At 37.5% G+C, this 27237-nt stretch overlaps 1 protein-coding gene across 17 annotated transcripts in view; it reads right to left on the reverse strand.

Moving 5' to 3' along the window:
* Nucleotides 1-27237, reverse strand: part of ABCC9 (ATP binding cassette subfamily C member 9) — a 143500-nt gene that overhangs the window by 23217 nt on the left and 93046 nt on the right. For all 17 annotated transcript variants that reach the window (XM_047740262.1, XM_047740258.1, XM_047740259.1 and 14 more), the window contains 8 exons: nucleotides 27030-27155; nucleotides 22851-22947; nucleotides 20334-20563; nucleotides 19521-19669; nucleotides 19236-19305; nucleotides 17037-17194; nucleotides 12598-12690; nucleotides 7564-7666 (listed from right to left, as the gene is read on the reverse strand). In XM_047740262.1, coding sequence (XP_047596218.1) covers nucleotides 7564-7666; nucleotides 12598-12690; nucleotides 17037-17194; nucleotides 19236-19305; nucleotides 19521-19669; nucleotides 20334-20563; nucleotides 22851-22947; nucleotides 27030-27155 — 1026 coding nt within the window. The remainder of the gene's footprint in view (nucleotides 1-7563; nucleotides 7667-12597; nucleotides 12691-17036; nucleotides 17195-19235; nucleotides 19306-19520; nucleotides 19670-20333; nucleotides 20564-22850; nucleotides 22948-27029; nucleotides 27156-27237) is intronic.

The following is a 27237-nucleotide window of genomic DNA, read 5'->3' on the forward strand; positions in this document are numbered from 1 at the left end:
CCTCCATACTGTTTTCCAGAGGGGCTTCACCAGTTTGCATTCTCACTAGCAGGGCAGGAGGGTTCCTTTGTCTCCATATCCTTGCCAACATCTGTTTTTTCCTGTGTTGTTAATTTAAGCCATTCCGACAGGTGTGAGGTGGTATCTCATTGTGGTTTTGATTTGTATTTCCCTGATGCCGAGTGTTGTGGAGCATCTTTTCATGTGTCTGTTGGCCATCTGGATGTCTTCTTTGAAAAAATGTTTATTCATGTCTTCTGCCCATTTCTTGGCTGGATTCTTTATTTTTGGGGTGTTGAGTTTGATAAGTTCTTCATAGATTCTTGGTACTAACCCTTTATCAGAAATGTCCTTTATAAATACCTTTTCCCATTCCGTAGGTTGTCTTTTAGTTTTGCTGATTGTTTCCTTCCCTGTGCAGAAGCTTTTTGTCTTGATGAAGTCCCAATAGTTCATTTTCGCTTTTGTTTCCCTTGCCTCCAGAGATGTAGTGTCTAGTAAGAAGCTGCTGTGGTTGATACCAAAGAAGTTGCTCCCTGGGTTCTCCTCTAGGATTTTGATGGTTTCCTGTCTTATATTTAGGTCTTTCTTCCATTTTGAATTTATTTTTGTGCATGATGTAAAGAAAGCAGTCCAGTTTCATTCTTCTGCATGTGGCTGTCCAGTTTTCCCAACAACATTTGTTGAAGAGATAGTCTTTTTCCCATTGGATATTCTTTTCTAGTTTGTGGAAGGTTAGTTTACCAGAATGTTGTGGGGCCATTTCTGGGTTTTTCTATTCTGTTCCACCGATCGATATGTCTGTTTTTGTGCTGGTACCACATTGCCTTGATCACTACAGCTTTGTAATATAATTTGTCCAGAATTGTGATGCCTCCAACTTTTTCTTCTTCAAAATTGTATACATTCTTTTAAAAGTATAACAATAAAATAATCACCGAGTTTCAAGAAATGGATAGTAGACAGTAGGCCTAATGTAAACATTATGAAGGAAATGCAAAACATTATGCACTCAATCTGTCTCTTTTCTTCTCTTTTTCTCTCTTTGTCTCACACCACACCTCTCCCCATTAAATTGACTATGGAACCTTATATTTTATATTGGGGCCTGGATTCACTCATTATATAGAACTAAATGGTTGATTCAGTTAGATGATTTAAATTATTTTCTATTGACTTAAAAATGATAATTCTGGTAATAGATAAATCGCCTTAGCCTGGCAATACTGCCAGCAAGAGAAGTGAAGACAGATGAAGGGAGGGAAGAGAGGAGGCTGATGAGTAAGTCTGAGCTAATATATATTTTCTGGCTCTCTCTCATGGCTAATGTTCTTAAAACTACTTGAAAGATTCTCAGTATGATCATCAGACACTGTTATTTTTATTATTAGTCCAGTATATAAGGAAGGGAGAGGGAGAGAATCTTAAGCAAGGTCATGGTCAATGTGGGACTCAATGTCACAACCCTGAGATCATGAACATACAAATGTTGACAAATTGTATATAAAAGTATAATATCTTAATATTTATATAGATATCTATTTGTAAGATATATATTTTACATATATAAAGTATAGATTTTTTTTTTATTTAACTTCAAGGTAGTTAATATACAGCACAGCACTGGCTGGGAGCAGATTGCAGTGATTCATCACCCACCTACAATACTCAATGCTCATCCCAGCAAGTGCCTCCTTAATGCCCATCACCTGATTAGTCCATCCACCCACCAGTCACCTTCCCTCCAGCAACCCTCATTTTGTTCTCTATATTTAAGATTCTATTATAGTTTCCCTCTCTGTTTTTATCTTATTTTCTTGTTTTATTTTTTATTAAAGATAATGTATAGAGATAAATGTTTTTGACATCTCGGCAGTAAGGGATAGCTTTTGGAAGTACATTGATAGCACAATTTCCAGGGGATGAACCCGTTTTCAAAATCTACAGTCTACTAAATTCATATAGACACGAGAGCTTAAAAGCCAGTATGTCTGCAGCTTAGTAGCTATATAACAAAGTTATTTTATTTATTATAAAAAATATTCCTCATCCCTTTTTTTTAGAAAGTGCTATTCTTCTTGTTCTTGTAGTTATATCAACTAGATAGTTTCGGATCACTCCTGGACTATTGCCACTGCTCAAAAATCTTTTTTCTATGGAATATTGAAGGGAAAAAAGTAACATTTGCAGGGACAGGACTGTGGAACATGGATTGTGCTAGGTGCTCTCTGTAATAAAGAGTATGAGTTTTGGTGTCAGAAAAAATTATTTTTTCTAAAAAAAAAACAAAACTTTTTTGTAATGAATTTGGAATGTTTTAGAGTCATTTATTTTTTTTTTAAAGATTTTATTTATTTATTTGACAGAGAGAAATCACAAGTAGGCAGAGAGGCAGGCAGAGAGAGAGGAGGAAGCAGGCTCCCTGCTGAGCAGAAAGCCGGACGTGGGGCTCGAACCCAGGACCTGGGATCATGACCTGAGCCGAAGGCAGCGGCTTAACCCACTGAGCCACCCAGGCGCCCCTGTTTTAGAGTCATTTAATCAGAATTTCACCTTGATCTGCACAAGAAAGGAAGCTCCTTTGTGCACCATGTTTATCAAGAAGACTCATAGCAAAATCACTAAGTTCCATTAATTTCCCTTCAAACTGCTCAGGAGTACAGATGTGTGAAGTTGATTGATAGTAAGAGCTTGTGTTAGCTCTCTATTTTTCACTTCATTTACCATTTTTTAAACATTTTATTTATTTATTTGTCCCAGAGAGATAGGAGGAGAGAGAGACAGTGCACACAAGCAGAGGGAGAGGCAGGCAGGAGGAGAAGCAGGCGCCCCACTGAGCTGAAGGAGCCACTTAACAAGTTTAATGAGTTACAAAGTGATTATATGCTTACACCTTCTTTCCTTTCTTTGCAATATGCCAACAACAAATAATTTCAAGGCAATAAATTAAGAAAGGAGAAGTGGCTGATCTGAATAACTCACACAAAAGAGAGCAAATACTTAGGGATCACTAGCAGTATTCATTCTACTGCTTAGCCCTTACCCATCCTAACTAATCCATTCCACAAAAACACACCTGTAGTCAAAACGAAATAGAAGCTACTGCACATAAAAATTGCCAGTTCTCCAAGAGGGCCCCACTGCCAGACATTGTATCTGGGTAGTGATAAACTATAACTTCCATCGAGTTTGTGAATGCAACACTCCTTCCAGGGATAAGCCTCTGATTTCCAAGTCAAAAGAGAGGCCTGTTGTCCAGATTTCTAGTGATTCAATGACATGTATCTATCTATGGGATTATAGTGAAAACAGGAATTTTCTATAAGACAGATTTACAAACGGTTAACAGCAACATAATCTCTACGCAGCCCTCAGCAGTACCACTCTCTGGTACCACTGAGTATCTGGGAGCATAGAGCAGGGCCTCCCAACGACAAGATCAGAGCACACCTGTCTGTGGTGGAGTTAGGAATACACAGAAAAGTTCTGTGCTGTTTCGTAAAATCGACTCTCGTGCAAGCTCTCCCTGAAGGTTATTTTCACTTAAGCCTGTTGATGCTAAAGTTTTTTGGTTTTTGGTGGGGTTTTTTTTTTTTTTTTTTTTGGCTTCCTGATGTGAATTTCCTTTTATCCTTCCACCACACAGCAAGACAAAGCCTTGGAAAGACAGCCTTTAGATAGAGTTACACAATTTTCGCAAATGGAAACACCGATGCCAAAGAACTGGAACTGTTTAGTGCAGGGCTGAAGAGAAAACGCCATGCTGAACAAAGGACGCAGTATTCAAAGGTTAGGCTGTAGAGACACCCTGCACATGACTGGGGCCCACTTCACTTGGCACCCAGAGGAACAACACTCCCCTCTCTGCCAAAGCAAGCCGGGTGGTCACAATCTAGCTCCTTTCCCACCAGCCAAATTATTCTTTTAGACTCTTGTCCTTCTTTGATACAAGTATATTGTGACCTTCATTTTTTTCCTAATTCAGAATGAATATGAAGTGACTATGGTGGGCAGGGCTATGTAGGCCATAGGGAAAGCTGTTTACTCAGAGAAAGGGAATAACTTGTGATTGTCTTAGCTCTTGCTTAACTTGACCAGGAAAGGAAACGAGAGCCATATATTTAAAATAAATTAGAGAATAAACAAAAATTGGATGGGGCTCATGGATCTTCTGAAATCCCACAAGAGGTGTTTTTCTCTGGTTCCTCCTCCTTCCTTCTCATTGAGATTTTCCATCCAGGGAATTCAGTGGCATTGCTTCCGAAAGCTTGAACTGAGAGTGAAGAGGAAGGAAAGCGAAAAATAGCCACAGAAAGCAATGATAAGTTTTCTCCTCTTTCTCTTTATGAAGGTGATGAGTCCATGAATTAGAGTTGGTGAAATCCCCAGATCTGCATCAGGAAATCCTTTGCTTCTTCTGATTTATGCCTAATGCCCCAACCTTCCTTGTACCGTTTTAGTTGTGTTTCTGCTACAGGAACTCTAAGAATATTTGCTATAAGCAGATATTTTTGCTAAATGAGGAATATGGCAAAGAACAGAGAAAGGAGGGGGTGTGTTGTTACTGTGGGTAAGTAAGATCAATGCAGATTCAGTGGACCAAATAGAAGTTTTTATTACTTATTTTTCTAATGACTTACAAGGCAGAATATGTCCAGCTGTGGGGGTCAGAGAACAGTTCACACCCTCGTCCCCAAGGTCCTGTGTCTCAACATCCATGTTTCTGACACAAGATCCACTTATTTCAAACTGAAATCGTGTCTCCAGTGATGGAGATGTGTCTACAGAACACAATAGTAATGAGGTCATTATATGTGTACAGTTGGGAGAAAAGTTACTTCCTAAGAGGACTTATCTAGTTAACTGATTCCATACTCCTACTATAGCATATGTTCTTGAATTACACATTTATAGTTGAATAAAGATTCTGATATTAACATATTCTAAATAATATCCTGGTTCTAACAAACACTGTCAAGGTACTCAGAAGAAGAGAGTGAATCTGACTAGTTTAGGTTGGATCGCTGGGGTTGTCTAGAGGTGTGTGTGTGTGTGTGTGTGTGTGTGTGTGTATGCATACCCACATAAACTTACTGACACACACAATTAGGCAAAGGAGACAAATCATAAACAAAAGACTTTGGACCTTGATTTCTGTCAGCAGAGATATCCAGAATTTTACAATAAATCAGCAAGTTCCTTTCCAAAACTTACTTTTACCCACCAGAAACAGAAGCAAAATGTTCCCTTTTTTTTTTTTTTTTTTTTTTTTTTTTTTTTTTTGTATTGGTTTTTAAGGGAGAGCTCTGGTAATGAGACCAGACAAGAATTCTTGGAAGGATCAAAATACACAGAAAATAAAGACAAGACGCACCAACAAATGTATCTTCAAGGAACAGAATGGATGGCAGAGCCTGCCCTTCCTGTTTCAAAAATCAGTATTTTCTTTAGGTCTCTACAGCTGAAAACTTGAATTCTTTTACATTTGGGTTGTCCCTCTGCCTTTTCACATGGGGTTTAAAGTAATGAGCCGTGAGTCAAACTGAACTAAAGCCATTCTGAATCTGGCCACTTTTCCTCTCTAATTTCTCCTGACCTCCCCTTTCTTGGCAGTCTGAAGGCTCTAATATCTTGTCTTTTGGCTATGAGAGCAGAACATATGGTTTGCTTGAAGATTCTTGTTAAACACTTGTCCATTAACCTGACAGTAGGAAGTGCTAAAGAACAGAAACAGGAGTCCAGTCAGACATTCACCTCAAGTCCAAAGCAAACACACTTGCCCCCTAAAACACCTGCTTGATCTCCAAGTTAGGAAAAATCAAACAACGAAGGTAACCATTGACATTTTCTATTATGATTTGGGGACATTCTTTCATCAAACTCTTTCATGATTTATTCTGTTTTTCAGATATGATTGGTTTTTTTTTTCTTCCTTAGAGAAAACAAATTTAAAAAACAAATAGAAGTTTAAAACAATGAATTAGGGTCTGGATAGGATCTGGGAATAATGTCTTAGTTTTGTTATAAATCAAGCAACATTTCATCTGCCTTTATGCTCTCTATAGGTAATTCAGGAGACATTTTGCCCAACCCCTATAGCTAGCTGGAAGGAATTTCTTATCAACAACCAATGCTTCTATCTAAAATTTGTAAAATATAATTGTGTTATGTCACTGAATAATTTCTACATTGTAACTAATATAATGGAAGAGAGTTTCTGTAAACCAGTGGGAAATCATGACAACTAAAGCCCAAGATGGGGGCAGGGGCACAGTCCAAGAATCCATATCAACCCGTATCCATCCATCAACAACTCAGATTATACTTGGGCTCTTTCATTTCCAACTCATCAAACTCCTTTTACTATCTGCCTTCTTTGGTCTGTTGAGTTTTGAAAGCCTGAATATAGTAGACATGATAGCCTTGTAATAACAGATAAACTTCCTTTTCCTTTGGACAAATGAATAGATAATTATTTTCTTATTTTATTTTTATTTTTTTAAAGACTTTATTTACTTATTTGAGAAGGAGAGCACAAGTTGAGGGGGAGGGGAGAGGCAAAGCGAAAGGGAGAAGCAGACTCTCCACTGAGAAGGGAGCCCGATGCAGGACTCCATCCCAGCACCCTGGGATCATGACCTGAGCTGAAGGCAGTGGCTTAACGATGAGCCACCCAGGTTCCCCGATAGAAAAAAAATTTTTTTTTTTTTAAAGATTACAGACAACTCATCATTACCACCAAAGTAGCTTATTTATAGTACAGATTATGCAGACCAGTCTGCAAACTACATTTCCTTCCTTTCTGGAACTTGTGTCCCATCCATCTCCTGGCTCATACTCCAGCTGTTTGGCTCATGAACCACTTACCACAGCAGGTGCTGTTTCCATTCACTTATTTATTTATTCATCCTTTCATTCAAAAGACATTTGTTGAGTGCACCTGCTAATCAGGAAACTAAGGGCTTTATATTATTATTTTTTATCCTAATATCCCCATGAAGTACATATTCTTATTCCTATTTTACAGATGAGGAACAGACTCAAATTAATTAACTTGCTAGATCAAGTCTGTATGATGCCAAACCATGTGCCTGTCCTCCTCCTTCACAAGGGATAGAAGAAGGTCACAGATGATTAATTGCAGTTTTTTACATTTTGCACTAATGTGATCCTCCACTGGCTTAAAACATTGAAAGTCACCATCTCTTCCAGGCTTGCCCTGCTCAGTGAAGGAAACGAGTACATCTGTTCACTTGTCAAATTTGTTCTTTTGAAAAAAAAAATGAAGTTATACAAACATTTGCCATTCCATTAACTTATACGATCAAGAGACTAATGAACACAAAATGAATTTTTGCTTTTTGGGCTATTTGTCTTGCCATTAGCTAAAACATTATTACAAATTTCATCTGTAACATAAACAAACCTGAGCTATTTTAATGTTCGGAAAAAGTGAAGTTAGTGTGGCTCTCGGTGCAAGACTAATTTTTACAACCGTCTCCCTCTTTGCATCAGGCCCCTTTTTTGTTTGGATTCCATTTGGAAATCACGAAATGGACGTACCGTTCTGACCTCTAGCCATCTGTTGGCTGCTGAGAGAAATAAGTAGGCAATGTTGTTCGTGTCCGTCAGTTCCAGCATACGTTGCTTAAATCTGGTTTCATGCCTGTAGAAAATGAAAATATTATCATGCTAGCCACCAACAGGAGAAATAATAAGAAACAGTCACACTTACTACTACACTGTTTACTCAACATCGTGACAAACGAATGGGATGGAATGACTAGTAAATGGACTCCTACTTCAAAATAAAGGCCAGCTGCTACTGCTTTGCTGCATGCTTACTGGAGAGGGTGTGGTCCCGTCCTTCTTCCTTTCTTAGACCCCTGCTATGAAAAGGAAGCTTTCTGATGACAAATTCCTATTAAGGATCACTTCATAAATTTCCTCATAATTTTGTGGCCACAAAAACAAGGCACGGCCTATGTTGCAGGGGCCTTACAAAAACCAGAGTAAGTTGTACAGAAGTGCATTATGCTCTACCTACTTTTTATTGCCTTTTTTTTTTTTTTTTTTTTTTTTTTTTTTTACTTTTCCAAATAACACAGTTAAAGGTGGGTGGGAGGAGCTGGACGAGGACCAGAGAAGACAGGAAACTATGCATGTGTAACAGGCAAATAGATACTTTTAAATTTCTCCTTCTGCTGGAGTTTCTGGGAACCAAAGAAGGAAACTGAGTAGAAAGAAGTAGAGGATGGAGGTCCTTGGAGGGGGCAGATTTTCTTGTTAGATGAGATAGCTCATGCTCAAGGTTCTAAAATATTTGTAAGGATGGTCACTGCACGAAAGGAACTCTCAGCCTATGGTACTTATAGGATTTTATGACAAATACAGTTTAGATATTGATCCCTGGCCAAATTCAGTTCATTCTTGGAAATCAACATCATCAGACCAAATACTGGGTAATCCGTGTTATAAATGAAACTTCTAATAAGAATCTTATCCATCTGAACATGTGAGCTACTTTTTCACAGAACTCATGCTACATGGTGATAAATCTTTCCAAATAACAAAAATAGTCTCTTTTCATTTTTCAGTTATTTTCCGTGAATAACAAAAACAATCGAAAGCTGGATAATATAATCAAAATAACTGATTTGAAGGTTGGAGGAAATGCCAAATCAGAATGTGTTCTATTCACTCTTCATGGCTGTTCATATATGGACCACTTGTCTGTGCATTACGTTCCTAAGGCATAGCCAAGTTTCATTTGACAGCTCAGAAATGATTCCTGTTTGATAAAAGACTGCCCCAAGTTTCCCCAAATCTTCAAATAAATTTGCAAAACTTTATATTAAACCATCACTATGTCACAAGTCCTGTGTAGGGCGTTCACTTGGCCCACAAAGTCGTCCATACAGGCCAATATAAAGCAGATACTTGATATCTGTCCAATCCATCTGATCATTCCAATATGCCAAACCAGATAAATCAGATAACTGAGTCAGACAACATCTGATCTACAATAATCAAAGGATTTGGCAATCAGAGCCAAATAATTACCTCACTTTGAGTTATGAGTTTGCAGCCTTGACCTAAATGCCATGTACAGAAGGACCTACATGAAAGAGCAACTTACTGGAGTGGCCTGAGCAGTCCCAGGAACATGCCTGTCTTGTTCTGGGATGGCCCCTTAGAACTGAAGAGAGTGAATAAGGAAAAGGCAGGATGGCCCACAGGACTAGAGGATTTACTGCAATAGTGGATATGAACAGTAATGAGATATATCCACCTAAGGAACAACATTTCTGCATTTGCAATGTTAGGGAGATTTTTAGCCATTCATTCAGAAACTTTGCCAAACACCAACTCGATGCAAGACATCAGGGGGAAAAAAAATATATATATATATATATTATATATATATATATAATATATATATGAACAAGATGTAACCTCTGCCCTTGAGGAACACTGTCTTTAGTGAAGGAGGAAAACACGGTATTAACAAGCAAGGACCATGCAACTCAGAAGCTGGTTATAACAGCCCTGTGCATGAAATGCTACTTAAATATAAAGTACGGGGATATATAAAGGAATATAAAGAAGGGGGCGATTCGCACAGGGAAGGAGCTGGAAGATGGGGAGAGAAGGAGGATTAAGCAAAGTTTCATGGAGGACCTGGAGGATGATCCGAGTGAGGTTTTTAAGGATGAGCTGAATTCTTCATGTTAACAAGGGAGGACAAAGCTCTGGAAACAGTAGGAACAACATGAGCAAAGGCACAGAAATGAGAAAACTCATCACGTTCAGGGGCTCAAGAGAGGGTTCCCTCTCTACAGGACGGTGGTAATGGAGAGATTGGGGATGGGGCCCACTGGACCAAAGCCACTGGGCCACCTTTTAGATGAACATCAAAGACTTTATTCTGACAAAGTGCTTTGTCTGGGATGCTTCTTACTCTTCATTTAGTTGTGGGATATTGTTTCAGATGCACTCTTAAAGAGTTTGTAAATGGAATTGGCAACGGTCTGAAGCAGCAGCGAGAGGGGAGGGGTGGAAATGCAGTGAACATTCTTTCTGTGTGTTTCTATTTGGCAAGAAACCTTCTGTTTTCCTAATGGAAACTTTGACACACTCAGTCTGTATCTTTTCATCCACATCCAGCTCATCTTCTGAACATTCCTAGACCTTTATTCTGTTGGACCAAAAAAAAAAAGGAAAGGTCACTGAAATCTCAGTCTAATTTAACTGTGAAACTTTCGTGGTAAACTACTTGAGGGAGTTCACTGCCGCGTGTGAGTACACCACGAACCCTGAATGCAGGGGAGGAAAGGCAGCCTAATCAGTAAATGCTAACTTTCCAAAAGAGCTGAAGACTCTGGGGACTCTGGGTAGCCTGAAAGAAAAGAAGAAATGGATGGAAAAGAAGATGTTTGATTCTTGACCAAAAGCACCAAATGTAAAGACTCCAGAATTTTATTCATGGCAGCAGGACTGTCCCCACATTTTAAAACTTCTTTTGGTTTAAAAATGCTGATATTTGTGGTACTTAATATTTACTTTAGAAATGAATGTTAAAAGATATAAATCTGGATGACTATGACGCAGATACTTCTCCATAAAAAGTTTGGTTGTCTTTTGTTTCTTCCAATCATAATTCAAGCCTTGAAGGTTTAACACATAGTATTTTGTTCTTCTAACTACCTAGACTTTTCCTCATGTAAAATTAGGAATAGTCATGCTAAATTCTGTCCATGTGTCTAACAAAGAAGATAAATGAAAAGCCTAAACCTTGACTCTTGGTCAAGTTCCTCTGTCATTCTAAACTGTTTTTTCCTTCAAGACGATTTACCTGATTCTAGTCGTCATCACTCTTAGAAAATAATTTCACCTTGTCCAGAAAGAAAACAGAGCAAGGACTGTTAATTGTTGAACCCATCTATGTCCTGCAGTGTCATCGACGAGCCTGCCTGAATCCCGGCATTTCTTGCCCCCGACCTGCCGTTACCCTAACTGTTTTCTTTGTGGCATTTATCTGGGATGGAAGTGGAAGGCCGTGTCTTTGTAGACTTTAAATATCCATATCAAGAGTAGTACCAGCATATGTTCAATACTCAAATAGATTAACTTGAAAGGATTTATTTGGTGAAAAATGAAATCTTTAATATGATGGAGGCAATGAGTACCACTGGTCATTACTGGCTTCTACCAGGACACAAATTTGGTCTTAATATTATAATTTGATGTCAATAAGTAGTTTTGTCATCTCCAATAAGAGCCACTCTGATGGGAAAACACACCACTGCAGAAAGTGTGAATCTTCATGATGAAGTCTATGTAGATTGATGCAGAAATTCGGTGATACATATTGTTGATGTTTACATCTCTCTATTCTACTTTTTGACTCAGGTTTTTATATCTAATAATATAAATATTTCTTAGGGTAGAAAAAGCTCTAATTGAAATCACTACATGTTTGCATTTAGGGTTCCAAGAAGACATTATACTTTAAGATGTCAATTTTCCAGATTAAATGAAATACTCAGTGCTGCCACCTTCTCTTCTGAGTTTACTTGAACAAGGAAAATAGGACCAGATCATTTTTCTGAGTGTTAAGTAAATGCTTTTTTTTTTTTTTAAAGATTTTATTTATTTATTTGACAGAGAGAGATCACAAGTAAACAGAGAGGCAGGCAGAGAGAGGGAGGGAAGCAGGCTCCCTGCCGAGCAGAGAGCCCGATGCGGGACTCGATCCCAGGACCCCGAGATCATGACCTGAGCCAAAGGCAGTGGCCTAACCCACTGAGCCACCCAGGCGCCCCAACGCTTTTTTTTTTTTTTTTAAGTAAACGCTTTTGATCAAAAGCTTGGGTTCTTATTATTTACCAGTAATAATTGAAGAAAACTGATTAAATCCTAAAAAAACTTGATATAATAGTATTTATTTTATTTTATTTTTAGTAGCATTTCTTTTATTATTAATATTCTTATTTTAACTTGTTGATTGGATGCTTCTTTTTTTTTTTTTAAAGATTTTATTTATTTATTTGAGAGAGAGACAGTGAGAGAGAGCATGAGCGAGGAGAAGGTCAGAGGGAGAAGTAGACTCCCCATGGAGCTGGAAGCCCAATGTGGGACTCGATCCCGGGACCCTGGGATCATGACCTGAGCCGGAGGCAGTCGTCCAACCAACTGAGCCACCCAGGCGTCCCTGACTGGATGCTTCTTTTCTAATCACCATGATTAGTGCTTTCCATGTATTTGTCAATCAGCCCAATGACCCTAAGAAGAAAAGTTGATTTCTCCATTTCACAGATAAGAATACTGAGGCTAGGGAATTGACAAGACAGGTCTACATTACACAGCTAGTATCTTTCCAATATGGTATTTCATTCTTTCTTTATGTTTGCCAAAATTTCAGAGAATTAGACTAACTCTGAACATTTATTGCCGTATTTTACCTCTTCTAGTTTAGAACACTGCCATGCCCACACAGTAGGCATCCAAAAAATGGTAGCAATTATCAGTTATTTGCAGATAGATTTGTTGATGATATGATCGCCTAATCAGCGAAATGAAAATATGTTTGCTCACCTAAATGCCCGAATGGTGGTGAGTCCTTCAGCTGTTTCTGAGAAGTGGCAAAGCAGAGGGAGCTGGGTAGAATCATCAAGTTCCTGGAGATCTCTAGAACAGAGAGAAGTGCAAAATTAACTTCAGATGCATTCAGGTTCAGAGGCTACTGTGTTCATCCTAAATTCGGGTTTTTCCTTGTTATTGCAACTAATTCCTCCTAGAACCCAGTTAACAAAAATCTCAACAGCTTATAATCTAAAGAGGAAGAGAGAGATGAGTACAGAATCAATTTTGGTCCAGGCCACATATGTACTGCGTTGTAAAAACTACTTGCTTTGTACAACAACTATAGCAAACTGCTATGGGGACACAGAGGAAAGGATGATTACCTCCTACTCGGAAGTGGGTAATATTTTTGGGGGGCATGTGGAATTTAGGCCAAATCTTAAGCTTGGAGGAGGGCTTCAATAAAACAAGAAGTGCATTCCAGCTATGGGAATAAGGGCAAACACAGCAGACTGAAGAACACAGCAGGTTCAGTCTGGGTAGTGCCCAGAATCCTTTGCGAGTGCTGCAGTGGGGAAAGGCTGTGTAAAGGAGAGGTGGGACTAGGTGGTGAAGGGTCCTGGGTGACTTGGACAAAATCCCTGAAGACTAGAAATGAAACGATCAGGCTGTGCTTAAGCAACATGACTTGGGTGGCTATAAAGGATGAAAGAGAGTGAGTTAGGATACTCTACATCAGAGATTTTTTTTTTAAGTTCTGAATTACTAATTCTAATTAGTAATGAGATTCTAATGAGATTTAAAACAGGGGAAGGATTGTGAGACAGTCTCCCAGAACTAGGTTTCTAAACTGCGACAATCAATGAATTGTAGCAGGGTGAGTAAGAAAGAAGAATCAAATATGGCTTGGCTGTTTCTAGCTTAGTAGACTTGACAAATGATGGTATTATGTACCAGGGTGGGGGACACAGAATAAAGGGATTTGAAGAAAAAGACAATGAATTTGCCCTTGGCCACAATGAATTTGCTTCCTTGCCTCCACGCTTCATGGTACTTTTTTCATTGGTCCTCTGAGGAACTACATTCATATAATATGTATATGATATATATATATATATGTATATGTGTGTGCTTATATATATAAATACGTATTATATTCAATGAACATTTAGTGGACAAACATCTGAATCATCCTTTTCATAAAGATGCACACTAGTGATGAAAACATTTCCTTAAGCCACATAAGCTAACATTTCTAGAAGATAGGCTAAGTGTTATACCATATGTTTCAAAACAATCCTCTTTTTTCTTTTCAGTTTTTTTTCCTGCCATTTTTTAGGTTTTGGGGTTGAGGATTTAGAGCTGTAGCATCAACATTCACCTTCCAGAGTAAATGAATTAAACTGTTCATAATCTTCAACAATTAACTTGGGCCATTCTGGGCTGCCTGTGTAGTGCCACAAACAAATGCAAAACTCTTTTGAGTTTCTACAATGGATTTGTCCTCTTTAGAAACTGCGGAGGAGGAGACAGAAAGAAAGAGGGAAGGGAAAGAAAGAGGAGAGGAGGAAATCGAATATGAAGGAATGTGAGTAGTTTGCTACTTTAAACATAAAACTAAGTGGCTATTTGTCAATTTGACACAAGTAACAGGTGGTCACTGATTTGAGGTTTGCAATGAAGGGAAAAAATTAGGATGGAGAAACCCTTGTTTATAAGACTGTATTTTGTGAAACCAAGAAGGTGAGGGCACAGCTTGACCTTGTATTCTTGTAAGTAGGAATCACACTTCCTTACAGAGCTAACCACACATTAGGTCTTTGATTTCAGAGATTCCAAATTCCATGACATTTCCTGTCTCCCACTTTAATTCCTTTTGGTATTTACAAAACAGCCTGTTAAGTTGCCTGAGTTTCTCAATATGAGTGAGTCCTGCAGAGGCTCAACATCTAGAAAGGTTTTTTTGTTTTGTTTTTAAGATTATTTATTTACTTATTTGACAGAGAGCGAGAGAGTGAGAGAGAGCGAGCGAGCACATGTAGGCTGAGCGGCAGGCAGAAGGAGAGGCCAAAGCAGACTCCCCACGGAGCAGGGAGCCTGATGTGGGGCTCAATCCCAGGACCCTGGGATCATGACCTGAGCCAAAGGCAAACACTTAACTGACTGAGCCACCCAGGTGTCCCTAGAAAGGTTTTTTGTCTGTGAAACTAAATGTCATGTGCTTATACTTGTTCACTTCCATAGAATTTCAAATAAGAATGTTTGATAATCCACTATCAGTGTTAATTCTTTAAAAGTGACCATCTCATCCATGTGGTGCCTGGGTGGCACAGTTGGGTAAGCATCTGACACTTGGGTTCAGCTGAAGTCCTGATCTCAGGGTCCCAAGATCGAGCCTCCCATGGGGCTCTGCACTCAGCATAGAGTCTGCTCGAGATTCTCTCTCCCTCTGCCCCTTCCATTCGTTCTCTCTCTCTCTTAAATAAATAAATAAATCTCTTTTTTAAAAAAGATCATCTTCATATTTTAGGTAATATCAATGCTAGTAACATTGTTCTTTCTTATAATGAACAGAATCCACAATTTTTATTATTTGTTTATTTATTTAATGATTTGTAATTCCAATTTATAACGGGCTAGGAATGTTTGCCTAGTCTTTGTCCTCAATTTGTATTGCAAAGGGGCAAAAATAAGCCCAAATGAATATGTGATTGAAGTAAGACATGACTGTAATATTTAGTGATAAGAAGACAAGAATAGATTTGGAAACAACAGAAATAAAGTAACTGAACTTGCCTCTCCAGCAAGCAGCATCAGTAATGGTACCAGAATAAATGAAAGAGTGAACTCATGATTAACTCTTCCCTTTTGGTCTGAATTTGCTACAAGAAAAGCAGATGAGGCTGGGAATGAAAAAACATTCTAGATTTTTTTTTCTAAGATTTTATTTATTTATTTGACAGACAGAGATCACAAGTAGGCAGAGAGAGAGAGAGAGAGGAGGAAGCAGGCTCCCTGCTGAGCAGAGAGCAGGATGTGGGGCTCCATCCCAGGACCCTGAGATCATGACCTGAGCTGAAGGCAGAGGCTTTAACCCACTGAGCCACCCAGGCGCCCCAACATTCTATATTTAATACAGATCTCTAACATTGGAGGACCCCCAAATCATAGCTGAGGAAAAACAACCATATTTTTTAAATTAAAAACTTATGAGATATATTGAGAGGTTCCCAACTCCCAACTTGGCTTTTCTTGTTACCTTCCCCAATTTCTCATCATCTTCTTTGCAGTCATGTCCTATTAAATATCCTCAGTTTATCAAATAAACTCAGTATCTACTTTCTTATTCTAGCACTTAATGCACATACAAGGATTACCTTATCTACAGGGACTAAGTTTCTTGAGAATAGGTTCTTGTCAGGTGGATCCCTTCACCTGCCACATGGCTTACACAATTATTTTCAACACAGTAGTGCCTACTGAGTGTTTGTTGCAATAAAGTGATTATTGCAATGGCATAAAATTTACTGTATTATTTATAACAACCCTTCAAAGCTGAACTGGAATTTTTTTTAATTTAATTTTATTTTTTCAGTGTTCCAAGATTCATTGTTTATGCACCACACCCAGTACTCCATGAAATACATGCCCTCCTTAATATCCACGACCAGGCTCACCCATGCCCCCAACCCACTCCCGACTCTAAAACCCTCAGTTTGTTTCTCAGAGTCCATAGTCTCTCATGCTTCGTCTCCCACTCCAATTTAATTTTAAAACAACTGGTACTACATATCATTTAACAATAGTACATCTCAGCAAATGATAAATCTTATATTAATAGAAGAATGTAAGATTCATGGCTACTTTTATTTATATTTGGCTGGGTACTCAAGTATGTGTTAAATGATCCAATCTGGAAAGTTCCAATCTCTTGGAGTTACAGTTCTTCTATCAGACATTCAAGATTATCTACTTTTCTAGTCATCACTCTGACTTATCTCTTTAACCTTTTTAAATTCTTCTGATTTTTACAGAATGCATTTTAGCATTTTACAATATTTTATCTTTTCACAATATTTTATCTTTTTTTCCCACTGTGGAATAGAACAATATGAAGTCACTTACCCTTTGGAACTGTGTCTGGTTTTACAAGTTTTCTGTCAATGTCATGTTCAGAAAATGGATCACAGAATGAAAGATTTGGCATAGTTTGTGGACTCAAAACTCAACACGTCAATCCACATGTTAATAAATATCCAGGATTTAACAACCAATTATAGAAACAATTATAATAAATCTCCAAACGAAATATAATATAGGTTTTATCATGTTAAAAATAGATTGCTTTTCCAAATTCCATACCTAATCTTGAAAAACACTTTAGCAAATCTGGATCACAGCAAATCAAATACATAGGCTTTTGAAAATGAATAGAACTTTGTTTTACTTACTTAGAAGCGACTCGAAAATATTTCTGGATAAAATAAAAGGCGACCCCAAGAGGCACGAGAGCGACCAGGAACACAGGGGTAGCGTAAGAAATCATGCCAATGGCAGACAGGCAGAGCAGTGTTGAGCGAGTCAGAGATTCCAAAGTTGGAGGGATGTGCTATGAAGAAGGTAATTTGAAAGGAAAATGTTTTAGCTCAAAGAAAATATTGGTTACAGTGCAATAAAATATTCACTTTAAAGTTAAGTTATATAATTATTTACCAAAGTAGTACATGAACATTTTCATTGTAAGCAAGTCTTCACTCCTTCAATTTCACTCACTTTCCTTAGTTCAGTATTTTTATCCACTTCCCTACCTATCTACTTATCCTCTGTCAGTCAATTTATCTTGGGGATTTTATGGAAATAAATCTCATTTGTCTATGTGTTCTTGATTTATTTTACTGAATAAGATAGTCTATAAATCTTCCCATGTTACCATACACAAATCTCCCTCTTTTTTAATGGCTGCATACTATTAAAAACATAGTTAGCTATTCCTCTTCCGTAAGAAATTCACATTAATTTTCTGTATTTTGCTTGCTCATATCCTTTACATGTTTTTGATTGGATTATTTATTTTCCTTGTTGATTTTTAGATGGTCTTTATAGGTTATGGATGTTTTCCTCTTGCTTTACATATGTTCCAGCTTTTCTCCCAGTTAATCTATTGTATTTTAAATTCATCTTTGATGTTTTTAGTTCAACAGAAGTTTGAAATTTTATATAGTTATTTCTGTTGGCTTTTTTCCTTATTCAGAATTTTGTGTCTTACTTAGTTCCCACCCCAAAATTCTAAAACTATTCTCCCACATTTTATTTTATAGTTTTATATCTTTCTATGGCCATCTTTATTCCATAGGTATTTGCTTTTATTTTATGGATAGCTAATTGTCCCAACATCCTTTATTGAAAAAATAATCTTTTTCTTACTGATTCCCGAAACCACACTTATCCTGTGTTAAATTTCTCCATATGCTGGTGTTTCTGAGTTCTCCATTTTGTTCTTTTGAACTACTTGTTTTCTGTGATCACCAGAGTATTTTATTTTTATAATGTTTTCTGGGTATCTGATAGGGAAATTCTCTGTATATACAGGATTTTTCAGATTTCCAGGATTGTTGGATCTCTTTTCTTCTTATTAGTTTTCCTCTCTATTTTTGTTTTTGTTATTATTATGAGTAGTAGTTATTTTTCACTTAATTTTTTAATTGGTGCAGAGAAAGTTACTGAATTTTATATCATACACTTTATGCAGATACTCTTCTGAACTGTCATTCTAGCTGTTTTTTTTTTTTTTATTGTACTAATTGTCTTGAACTTTCTAGGTGGCAATCATTTCATCCTTCAAATAAAGACTGTGTTGTCTCTTCTTTTTTGCATATGTATTCCTTATGAAGTGTTTTAGATGCAATGTGACTAACACCAAAGAATACATCAAAATTTTTCAGTATACTTTTTAGTCAGCTGCTTGCATCACATCAAGCATTGTTTTCCTAAACTGGGGATAATTTAGATATTCTGACGGTAACTCCGAAAAGTCAGAAAAGACAAGTGCTGGATTTGAGGGATTCTTTAGTCGGTTATCCTAACGGGTCTGTTCTTGGAGTGATCCAATTTTAGAGTTTAAGGACTTTAATTTCAGGACAAACTTCCAGAGGCAGATGGATATAAAATAAACTCGGCATCCCTGGAATATTCTCTAAAATATCATACCATCTAAAGCTTTTCTTAGTAAAGCGCCAGTCTAGTTGAAGTAAAGGACATCAAAGACAGCTTGGCATTCTATCCTTCGCTTCTGGGAGACACTCTTCATCGATACTAAACTTTAAGAATTTTGTTGTGACTGGAGATACATTGATCAAAATGATTCCTTTTTATAATAAAAAATTAAATGTTAGTTTATTATTTGTTCCCTTTATTTCACACCGATTCTCTAAGTATCCTCTTCTACATGCATACATTATTTCAAGTTAAGGCTTTTCTTTAAGATTTTATTCTAGAAATTAGTTGTGCATATAATATTGATATGAGTGCATACAGGCTTAAAGTTTTAGAAATACTCTATTGTTAATAGGAATCATGGTTTATCTTAAATATTATTTATCTTATACTGAAAAAGTTGTTTTTGAACTTGGAAGTAACTCAGAGGCACTCACCTGATCAATGATATTTGTATCAGCTGAGAAACGATTGAGAATCAGTCCCAGGGGGGTGGTATCAAAGAATCTAGGCAATAAACAGATTGGAATGTATGATAATACTAAACTGTCTGGAACCTGAGCACTGCTAATGGACAACTTAGAGCCCAGAAAATGGGAAGGTTCCTATTCATTTGCTCAAAGGCCAAATACACTTTCTCTAAAGTTTCTCACTTTGCTTAAATTTAAAGATTCATGTTTTATGATTTTGTGTGGGGGAGTAAGAAATAACTACTTTTTTACCTTATTGGTCCAAGAATTATCTTATTGAGGAGGTTGTGGTGAAGGTTTTTGGCAGCTGTGAGACCCATCCATTCCACAGTGAGAGATGTAACAAGGCAGAGGAAAATACCCGCTCCACAAAGTATGCTAAATCCAGCTACGTAGTAGGTCTAAAAAGCAAACAACACCAAAAACCCACATATGAAATTATCAGGTTTTTTTCTTACTGGAACACGAAATATCAAAGTCAGACAATATTTTCAACTTCATTATCTTGCATCAGTTTACACAGTTCTTGGAGCCTAAACACAGTACCCCTACCCTGTCCCCACTTGTTTCCTTCACCTTCTTCCAAGGTTTGCCTAAGGGCAGATGAAGCATTACAGTTTATTTTCAGATTTGGAATATTCTTGGCTTTCTACACTGTAGAGCTTATCCTTCCTATCCCTAATCTCAGAATGACCAACTAATACATTGGTGTCAGTAGTTAAAATCAATACCATCAAAACAACAACAACGAAAATTCCATGTATATGTCACACACACACACACACACACACACACACACACAATCATGTGTTTATACCTCCCCTGAATCCAAATCCAAACATTATCTTTTAATGTTTCTTACGTTAAGCTTTAAAAACGCAAAAGTAATCCAAATAGCTTCCATTTTGACAGGTCATTCCATTTCAGGTTCCTATTTTAGTTAACTTACTGAATCATTACAAAAATCCTACCACACTTGGGCTATTAATATCAAACTAAATAAAAGTTTCACTGTTAATCTCAATATTTATTCCCTTAATGATTTAAAAACAGAATTCACTATACCTGATCAGCTTTTCCACTATTGTTTATGCTGTACTCCGAAGTCCATGTGGCCAGCCAGTAGTCGATGGCCACAATGACTGAATGTTTCAAAAGCTTAGAGAAAATCATCAGGAAGAGCAAGAAGAATCCTCCAGAAGTAAGGTATCGCAAGCAGGTTTTCCAAGGCATTTTAGTTCTGAGCCTCATTACAGTGGACATATTATCATCCTCATCCTCCTCTTCTTCTTCCTCTGCATGTAAAATATTAGTTTAAGCTCTCCTCAGTCAACAGGTAGATAAAATTGATATTACCTTACAAAAAAGCATATAAAAATCCCCCTCAGATTTATAGAAATCAAGTGTTAGTCTTAGAAATCTTAAGTGCTTTTAGCAGGAAAAACACCCATTGAAAAAATTGGCGAAAAATGAATGGATGAGCAAAACAAGAAGCAACATTTATGTCTGGAAGAGATAATTTGCCAATTTATTACACAACAAATTGATAGGAAGTGTAGACTAGAAGTTTACAAACTTATTGAAAGAACCATATTGCCAATGAAACCACAGTTCTGGCCCTTAAATACGTAATTCTTTGAACTCTAAATTTCTGTATTTGTAAAACTTCACCAGGAGGAGATAGACTCTGAAATTTGTGGATTGCCCAAGAGGGCATAATCTCTGTTCTCTATGGTCCATTTTAGATGTGGTCACGGAGGGGCATGAGCAAGAAGAAATCTTCCAGAGAGCAAAGGCAGAGGACAGAGCGCAATAGTTAGGGAGTTCCTCTCAGATGTTTAAACCATCTGGAAACTCCAGGATGATTATCCTAAGAACATACTCCATTATGAAGACAGAATTTCGGCATTTCCTCACTGGCAAAATTTGATTATTTGTGTGGTCTGGCAACTGTTGTGTATTTCCCATCCTTTCCTTTTCCAAAGACCATTTTCATTGCAGTGATCTTGTTATGTATTCTACTACTGTATACTGAGCAGGGTATGGGTAGGGAAGATAGGTAACTTTGATTTACAGGTTATCAGACCACAGAAATCTAAATGTGGATACTATGGGAAGACTGAGCATCACCAAAGATCCTAATATTTTGAACTAGATGAAGTAAATGAACAGGTCTCAGATAATCTGTCCTTTGGTAAGGGTAGGTTCAATGTGTGAGCAGGATTAGAAATCTACATGATGAAAGTTCACTTCCAGACTACTTGCTGTCTCCCCAACATCCATTCACTGTTTCCATACTAATTGAAATTTCAACTAGCCTATGGCTGCCCAGCTAATGACAAGATTTCTTCCTTCTCCCAGTACCTAATCTGTCCATGTAATGAACTGGCCAATGGTAAGGAGTTAGGAACAATATGTGCAACTACCCTTCTTGGTGGCTGGAACAGACATACTGACCAGGACCAGGAATAGCAACCGAGTGAAAAATACGTAGCATACTTGGCTCTTTAATATGCATTACATCATTTTATTTTGTAGGAAAGTAGTACTACGTTATTTTATGCCCCAGAGAATGGATTAACCAACAAGCCCAGGGTAGAGTATCCAGCCATATACTCACCACTGGAACACTGGAGAGCGTAAGTGGGCATGACTCCACTTTTAGAGTACATTAGAAATAACTGGTTTTAAATTCTAAAGGCTGATGTCTGTTTACAGCACCAGACATTCTTTAAAAATATTTTTAAATCTAAGGAATTGAAGTGCAAAATCCATTCATTCATTCTCTCATTGAGTATTTACTGAAATACTGAATAGTTATCTGGTATAAAAGGTAGCACGTCTTGGTGTTCTTTAGCTTGAAATTACAATTTTCTCTTTCTTAACTGGCTTGTAGAAATGCAGTCTTAAGCAAAAACTGTATAAGAAACATGATGTATAGTGCATTTACCCTATGGAATTAAATGAGATTTATCTTACAAACTTCTTGGCAACAAATGTCAAGGCAATGTAATTATTTCATCTTATTCCAATATATTCCAGGAAATCTTTTGTTCTTTACTATACCTTATTAGATCCAGAAAACTGAAACATAACAAATGGCTTTCGTGGAATTCTCTTATTCTTCACTGCTGTATTGTTATGAAAATTCCATGAGGACTTACTGAATGATTCAAATATAAATATTTTGAAACAGTATTTTCTTCATATTTCCCATTTATTGCTTATTTCTGAAGGACTGACATTTTATTAATAACTTGACTTGGTCATTCTACTAGTCCTTTCCAATTTATAAAAACAAGGGTCTAGGTCTAATCACAAACTGGGCCTTGCCTCTCAGCTCTCTCTTACACAGCACAAATACACTAAGACACACTTAGAAACCGCTCATGATGCTGGTTGATGGGTTATATATACTTTTCTTTTGCTCCTATTCTTTTCATTTTCAGTATTCATATTTGGCTTAGTTCTTTTCTACCTACGAAGTGGCTTTTTAGTCTTCATGGGCACACTGTGTATCAGTTGCCAAGGTAAAGCAGTCACGTCCCACTTGAAGGTTTCAGATAGAAGAGAAAAGTCTACCTTCATCTTCATCCTCCATTTGGGCTTTGGCCTCTCTTGAGTACATGGCTCTTCGAAGAGTTTTCCTCTCTAGAGTCGTTTGGTCAGCTTCCATATCCTACAGTAAACACCACATTACCATCATTCAAGGAGTTCACAGCCATAGGAAGGTTTTGACTCACCCATCAGTGACCCATACGTACCAACTGTTAGTTATCTTTGCCAGTCTTGGGCTCTCTGCTCTTTATAGAGATCCACAACACCTGTCATAGGAGTAGTTGTGAGGCAAAATCTGAGGTTTGTAAGGCTTCAGAGCTCAGAGGTATTGGGCAGTAAGAAGCCAGGGTAGTAGCAACAACACAAGGGCGCCAACCCCAGGAGCAGGGACACTACCTTAAGGCATATTTCACCACTGCTACTTGTTTTATCTTTACATCACTTTCAAATATTCCCTATAATTGTCTAACTAAAGATTTATTCATGGTAATAAATAATTTCCTTCAAAAATGCATGCAGTTCTAGACTGGGTAAAGCACTATCACTCATCACCTCTTCTAGTAAATTACTAAATCAGAGTGAGATTCCTTAACATCTCACTAGGGTAGCTGCACAAAAGCAACAGACTTCAATAGGCAGCGAAAGAAGGTAAGTAATTTTGAAGCAAACGAAAAATGAGGGTACTTAAGGTGCCTAGCACTTTAGGAGAAAGCCCGAGGAGGGGGACATATGCCGAAGGAGAAGGGAAACATTCCCCCAAACAAACTTCGTGAATTTTTCCGAGTTGCTTCAGACTGGTGTGCTCAAGACAGGGAGAAGAATTTAATTTCTCCATTTCTCTTCTTCCAACACCCAAGTCCCCTTGGCTTCAGAACTGGAGTGGTAGTATCAGTTTAATACACTGTGGGTTAAATCAGCTGCTGCAGGACAGTTTGGGAAGCTAACTATAGCCTTGTTTCTATGGGGAAATGCATTCTGAGTTCCAAACAACCAACCCGCAAAATTTTGGAATCTGGTAAATTGAGGGCTTTCTGCATATACGCACACACACACACACACACACACACACACACCCCTCACAGTTTGACTGTTATATCAATAACCAAATAAAACCCATAGTGGTCAGTCTCTAAGTAGTGGTCATCGTTGTTGTTGTTTTCATTTTGGCCTTACACAACATGTGCGATTTAGGAGACTTGTTAGAAGGCTCTATTATTTCCAGATTCTTGGTTAAAAAAGAATGAAAGCTAATATGTTTCTTGAATAGCTTTTTTTTTTCAGAGACAATTTCATATCAGCTTTTAATTATGCCTAATGATATGAAAACTAGCTTGTACATGAGCTTAAACACAAAATTAAAGCTGACTCGATCCTTTGCCGACAGAGTAATAAAATGAAATTACCCCGCACATTGGAAAACAACAGATTTGGTCCCTGTTCAATTCTTCCTGCTATGTGAGCAAAAGATGGAACATCTCAGATACTTAAAAGAAATCTTTACTCATTTTTCTTATAAGTAAACGCTCATATTAAGCTCATTACAGGTTAAATATTTTAAATTATGTTGATATTTGACTTAAGTGAATTTCACTTCATTTATTTAATAAGCATTTCTTGAGCGCCTGTTATAGATCAGATTAAAGTGAGGGCTGGGGGAGGAGACATCAAATGATGTTAGTTTATTTTGCTTAATAACATTAGGAAGATAATGGTGTCCTCCAAGCTAGAATTTTTAGTAATATTTAAATCAGCTCAAAGTGTTATCTCCTCCACCTTCTTATAGTTTTCATTACTATCCTTGTAACATTTCTTTTGTTAACCCCTTAGGCCTTAAGCAGACAGTGGTGTCTAAAGCCCAGGGACAGGATGTTCTGTTTCGCTGGTCTTCTCTGCTTGCTTGATCTGCTCCGGCTCTAGGTCAGCCTTTCTCGACCTTGGCACTGTTGACATTTTGGTCAGAAAACTCTTTGTTGTGGGGGCTGCACTGTAGGACATTTAGCAGCTCCCCTGTCTTCTACCCACAAGACACTAGTAGCACCTGCCCCTTAGCTGTGACTGACAAAAATGTTTCTAAATGTGGCCAAATGTCCCCTAAAAAGCAAACTGGACCCTGGTTGAGAACCAGCGCTCTCGCCAAACACCTGACCCTGCCACATAAAAAAGTGAACAAGAAACTGTCCTTCCCCCGCCCCCCCCCCCCCACCCTCCCAGTGTGACTCTCCCTGCCTTCAGATGAATTCCTAATGCCTGCCCTCCTAGATGGCATTAACCTCCTCCACACCCAGGTGAGGATTCTGGACAGGTGCACTGTTCTTTCTGGCTTCTACCAGCCACTGTTCAACCTTGCAACTGCATTCGCTCTGTTTACACCCTAACTTGCTCCATGTCTCCACCCACTGATTTATAACCCTGTAATGTGTCTTTAATTATAGAGCTATGCTATCTCAAGTGATCACTTCATTTCTAAATACAACTTAATGGACTTTCTTCCAGGCTTGTTTAACAGTCACTATTATTATAAAATCAAGCCAACAAATCTCTCTCTTTTTTTTCCAGATCTTCTTTCTAAAGTAAACCATAAGTGGCCCCACTTCTTAAGCTTACATCATATTCTTTTGTCCCTGGCATCTTGGTCACTGTAAAAAAAAAAAAAATGTCATTTGGAGCTATCCCAATCAAGTTTCTCACGGTATAATTCCTAAGTGGGCACTTGCTGATGGTGCCTTGTAATTTTTTTTTAAATGAATATCCTCATCTCAGTAGTTCTGTGATTTGTCCCATTCTACTTAAAATTCTACTTTTACATATGTCTTTTCTTCCGTAGGTAGTTTGCTTTTGAGGTCTTTGGCAAATACACAGAAGACAGAGCAATCCTAGGGTCTGTCTGACTTTTTATCTTCCTCTCTCTATTGAAACATAGATCCTTTTATTCTTTTATGAAATAATGCATTTTAATTTCTTGGTATTCTCAGAAATTTGCTGATACAAAAATTTCATTTTATAGTGCTGATTCCTGACCAGGAGTACCAAGTTCTGGACATTTCCTAGTCTCAACTCAAAAAACATTAAAAAAATTTGCTAATACAGTTGATAACTTCACCTCTCAATCACAAGCTGTTCTTTCATTGCTCTCAGTCCGGTCTCTGACTCAGTTCTCACCCCATGCAGTGTTATATTTATATCATACACAACATTATACTGGAATTACACTGAATACGGACCTGGGTTTAAGTCCACCTAGTACCACTTACAATATGTACTGTACAGCTTACAAGTTACTTAACCTCTTTGGGCTTCAGTTTTCTCACCTATAAAAGTGAGATCATATTTTTCTTTACTTATTTCCCATATTTTCTTTGCCTTTTTCTGGAGGTTGTGAAAATCAATGGAGCTATGTAAAAAAAGTTAAGTTTAAGTAAGTAAGCTTAAGTTTAAGCTTTAAACTTAAAAACTGTATCAATGTAAAAGTTTATTGTTATTACCTCCTGATTACTTTCCTTCATTCCCCAGCCCTATCCAGGCATGCTTAACAATTTCACCCACAGCTCACAGCTCGCTCTTCTTTCAAAATCACCTTAGATTTTGTTTTGTCCATGACCCTCCATTTATAGGTGGTGAGTGAAAATAACTTCACATTACAGATGAAGAAAATAAGATATGCAGAAGGAAAATTAAGATAAAATAATGATATGCCATGCTTCAGCGAACAGTTTAAGTTTTAAACACACATATAATTATAATATGGTTCAAATTCAAATCAAAATTTTCTAAAAACCCGAGAGCACTTCCTCCAAAAGTTATCATTAGAATTTTATTCTTTCAAAGTAGCCTATTTATTTGTTTTAAGATAAGAGAGAGAGCAAGCATGTGTGAGTGTGTGCATGAGCAAGTAGGGGGAGAGAGAGAAGCAGGCTCCCCACTGAACCTAGAGCCTGATTCAGGGCTCTACCCCAGGACCCTGAGATCACAACCAGAGATGAAGTGAGGCACTTAACCAACTGAGCCACCCAGTTGCCCCCAAAGTAGCCTATTTATTAATGACATATAAATATACAATTTCTTTGGGTTTCAAATGAGGACCATAATATCATCAAATATTAAATGGTAATATACCTTTAAATGAATTTTAATAATTATATGAATTTAATAATTCATGACTCTTTTAAAGTGGGCTCTGAACTCTTCTGAATTATGAACAATTACCTTTTCTAATTCTTGATCTTGCCGATTCATAAGTGTTTTCCAGTGTTCATAGAGCTCAACATCTTTGGTCTGAATGTCCTTCAAAGTCCCTTCTCTTAGTACACTTCCATCTTTCATGGCTATGATCTAAGGAAAGCACATATTACCAGAATTGTGACAAAAAGCCTCAACTGGCCAAATGAATTACTTTTGTTTAAGACAGCATTTC

This window comes from Lutra lutra, chromosome 8 (genome assembly GCF_902655055.1).
Source record: "Lutra lutra chromosome 8, mLutLut1.2, whole genome shotgun sequence".
In the NCBI taxonomy this organism is placed as follows: Eukaryota; Metazoa; Chordata; class Mammalia; order Carnivora; family Mustelidae; genus Lutra; species Lutra lutra.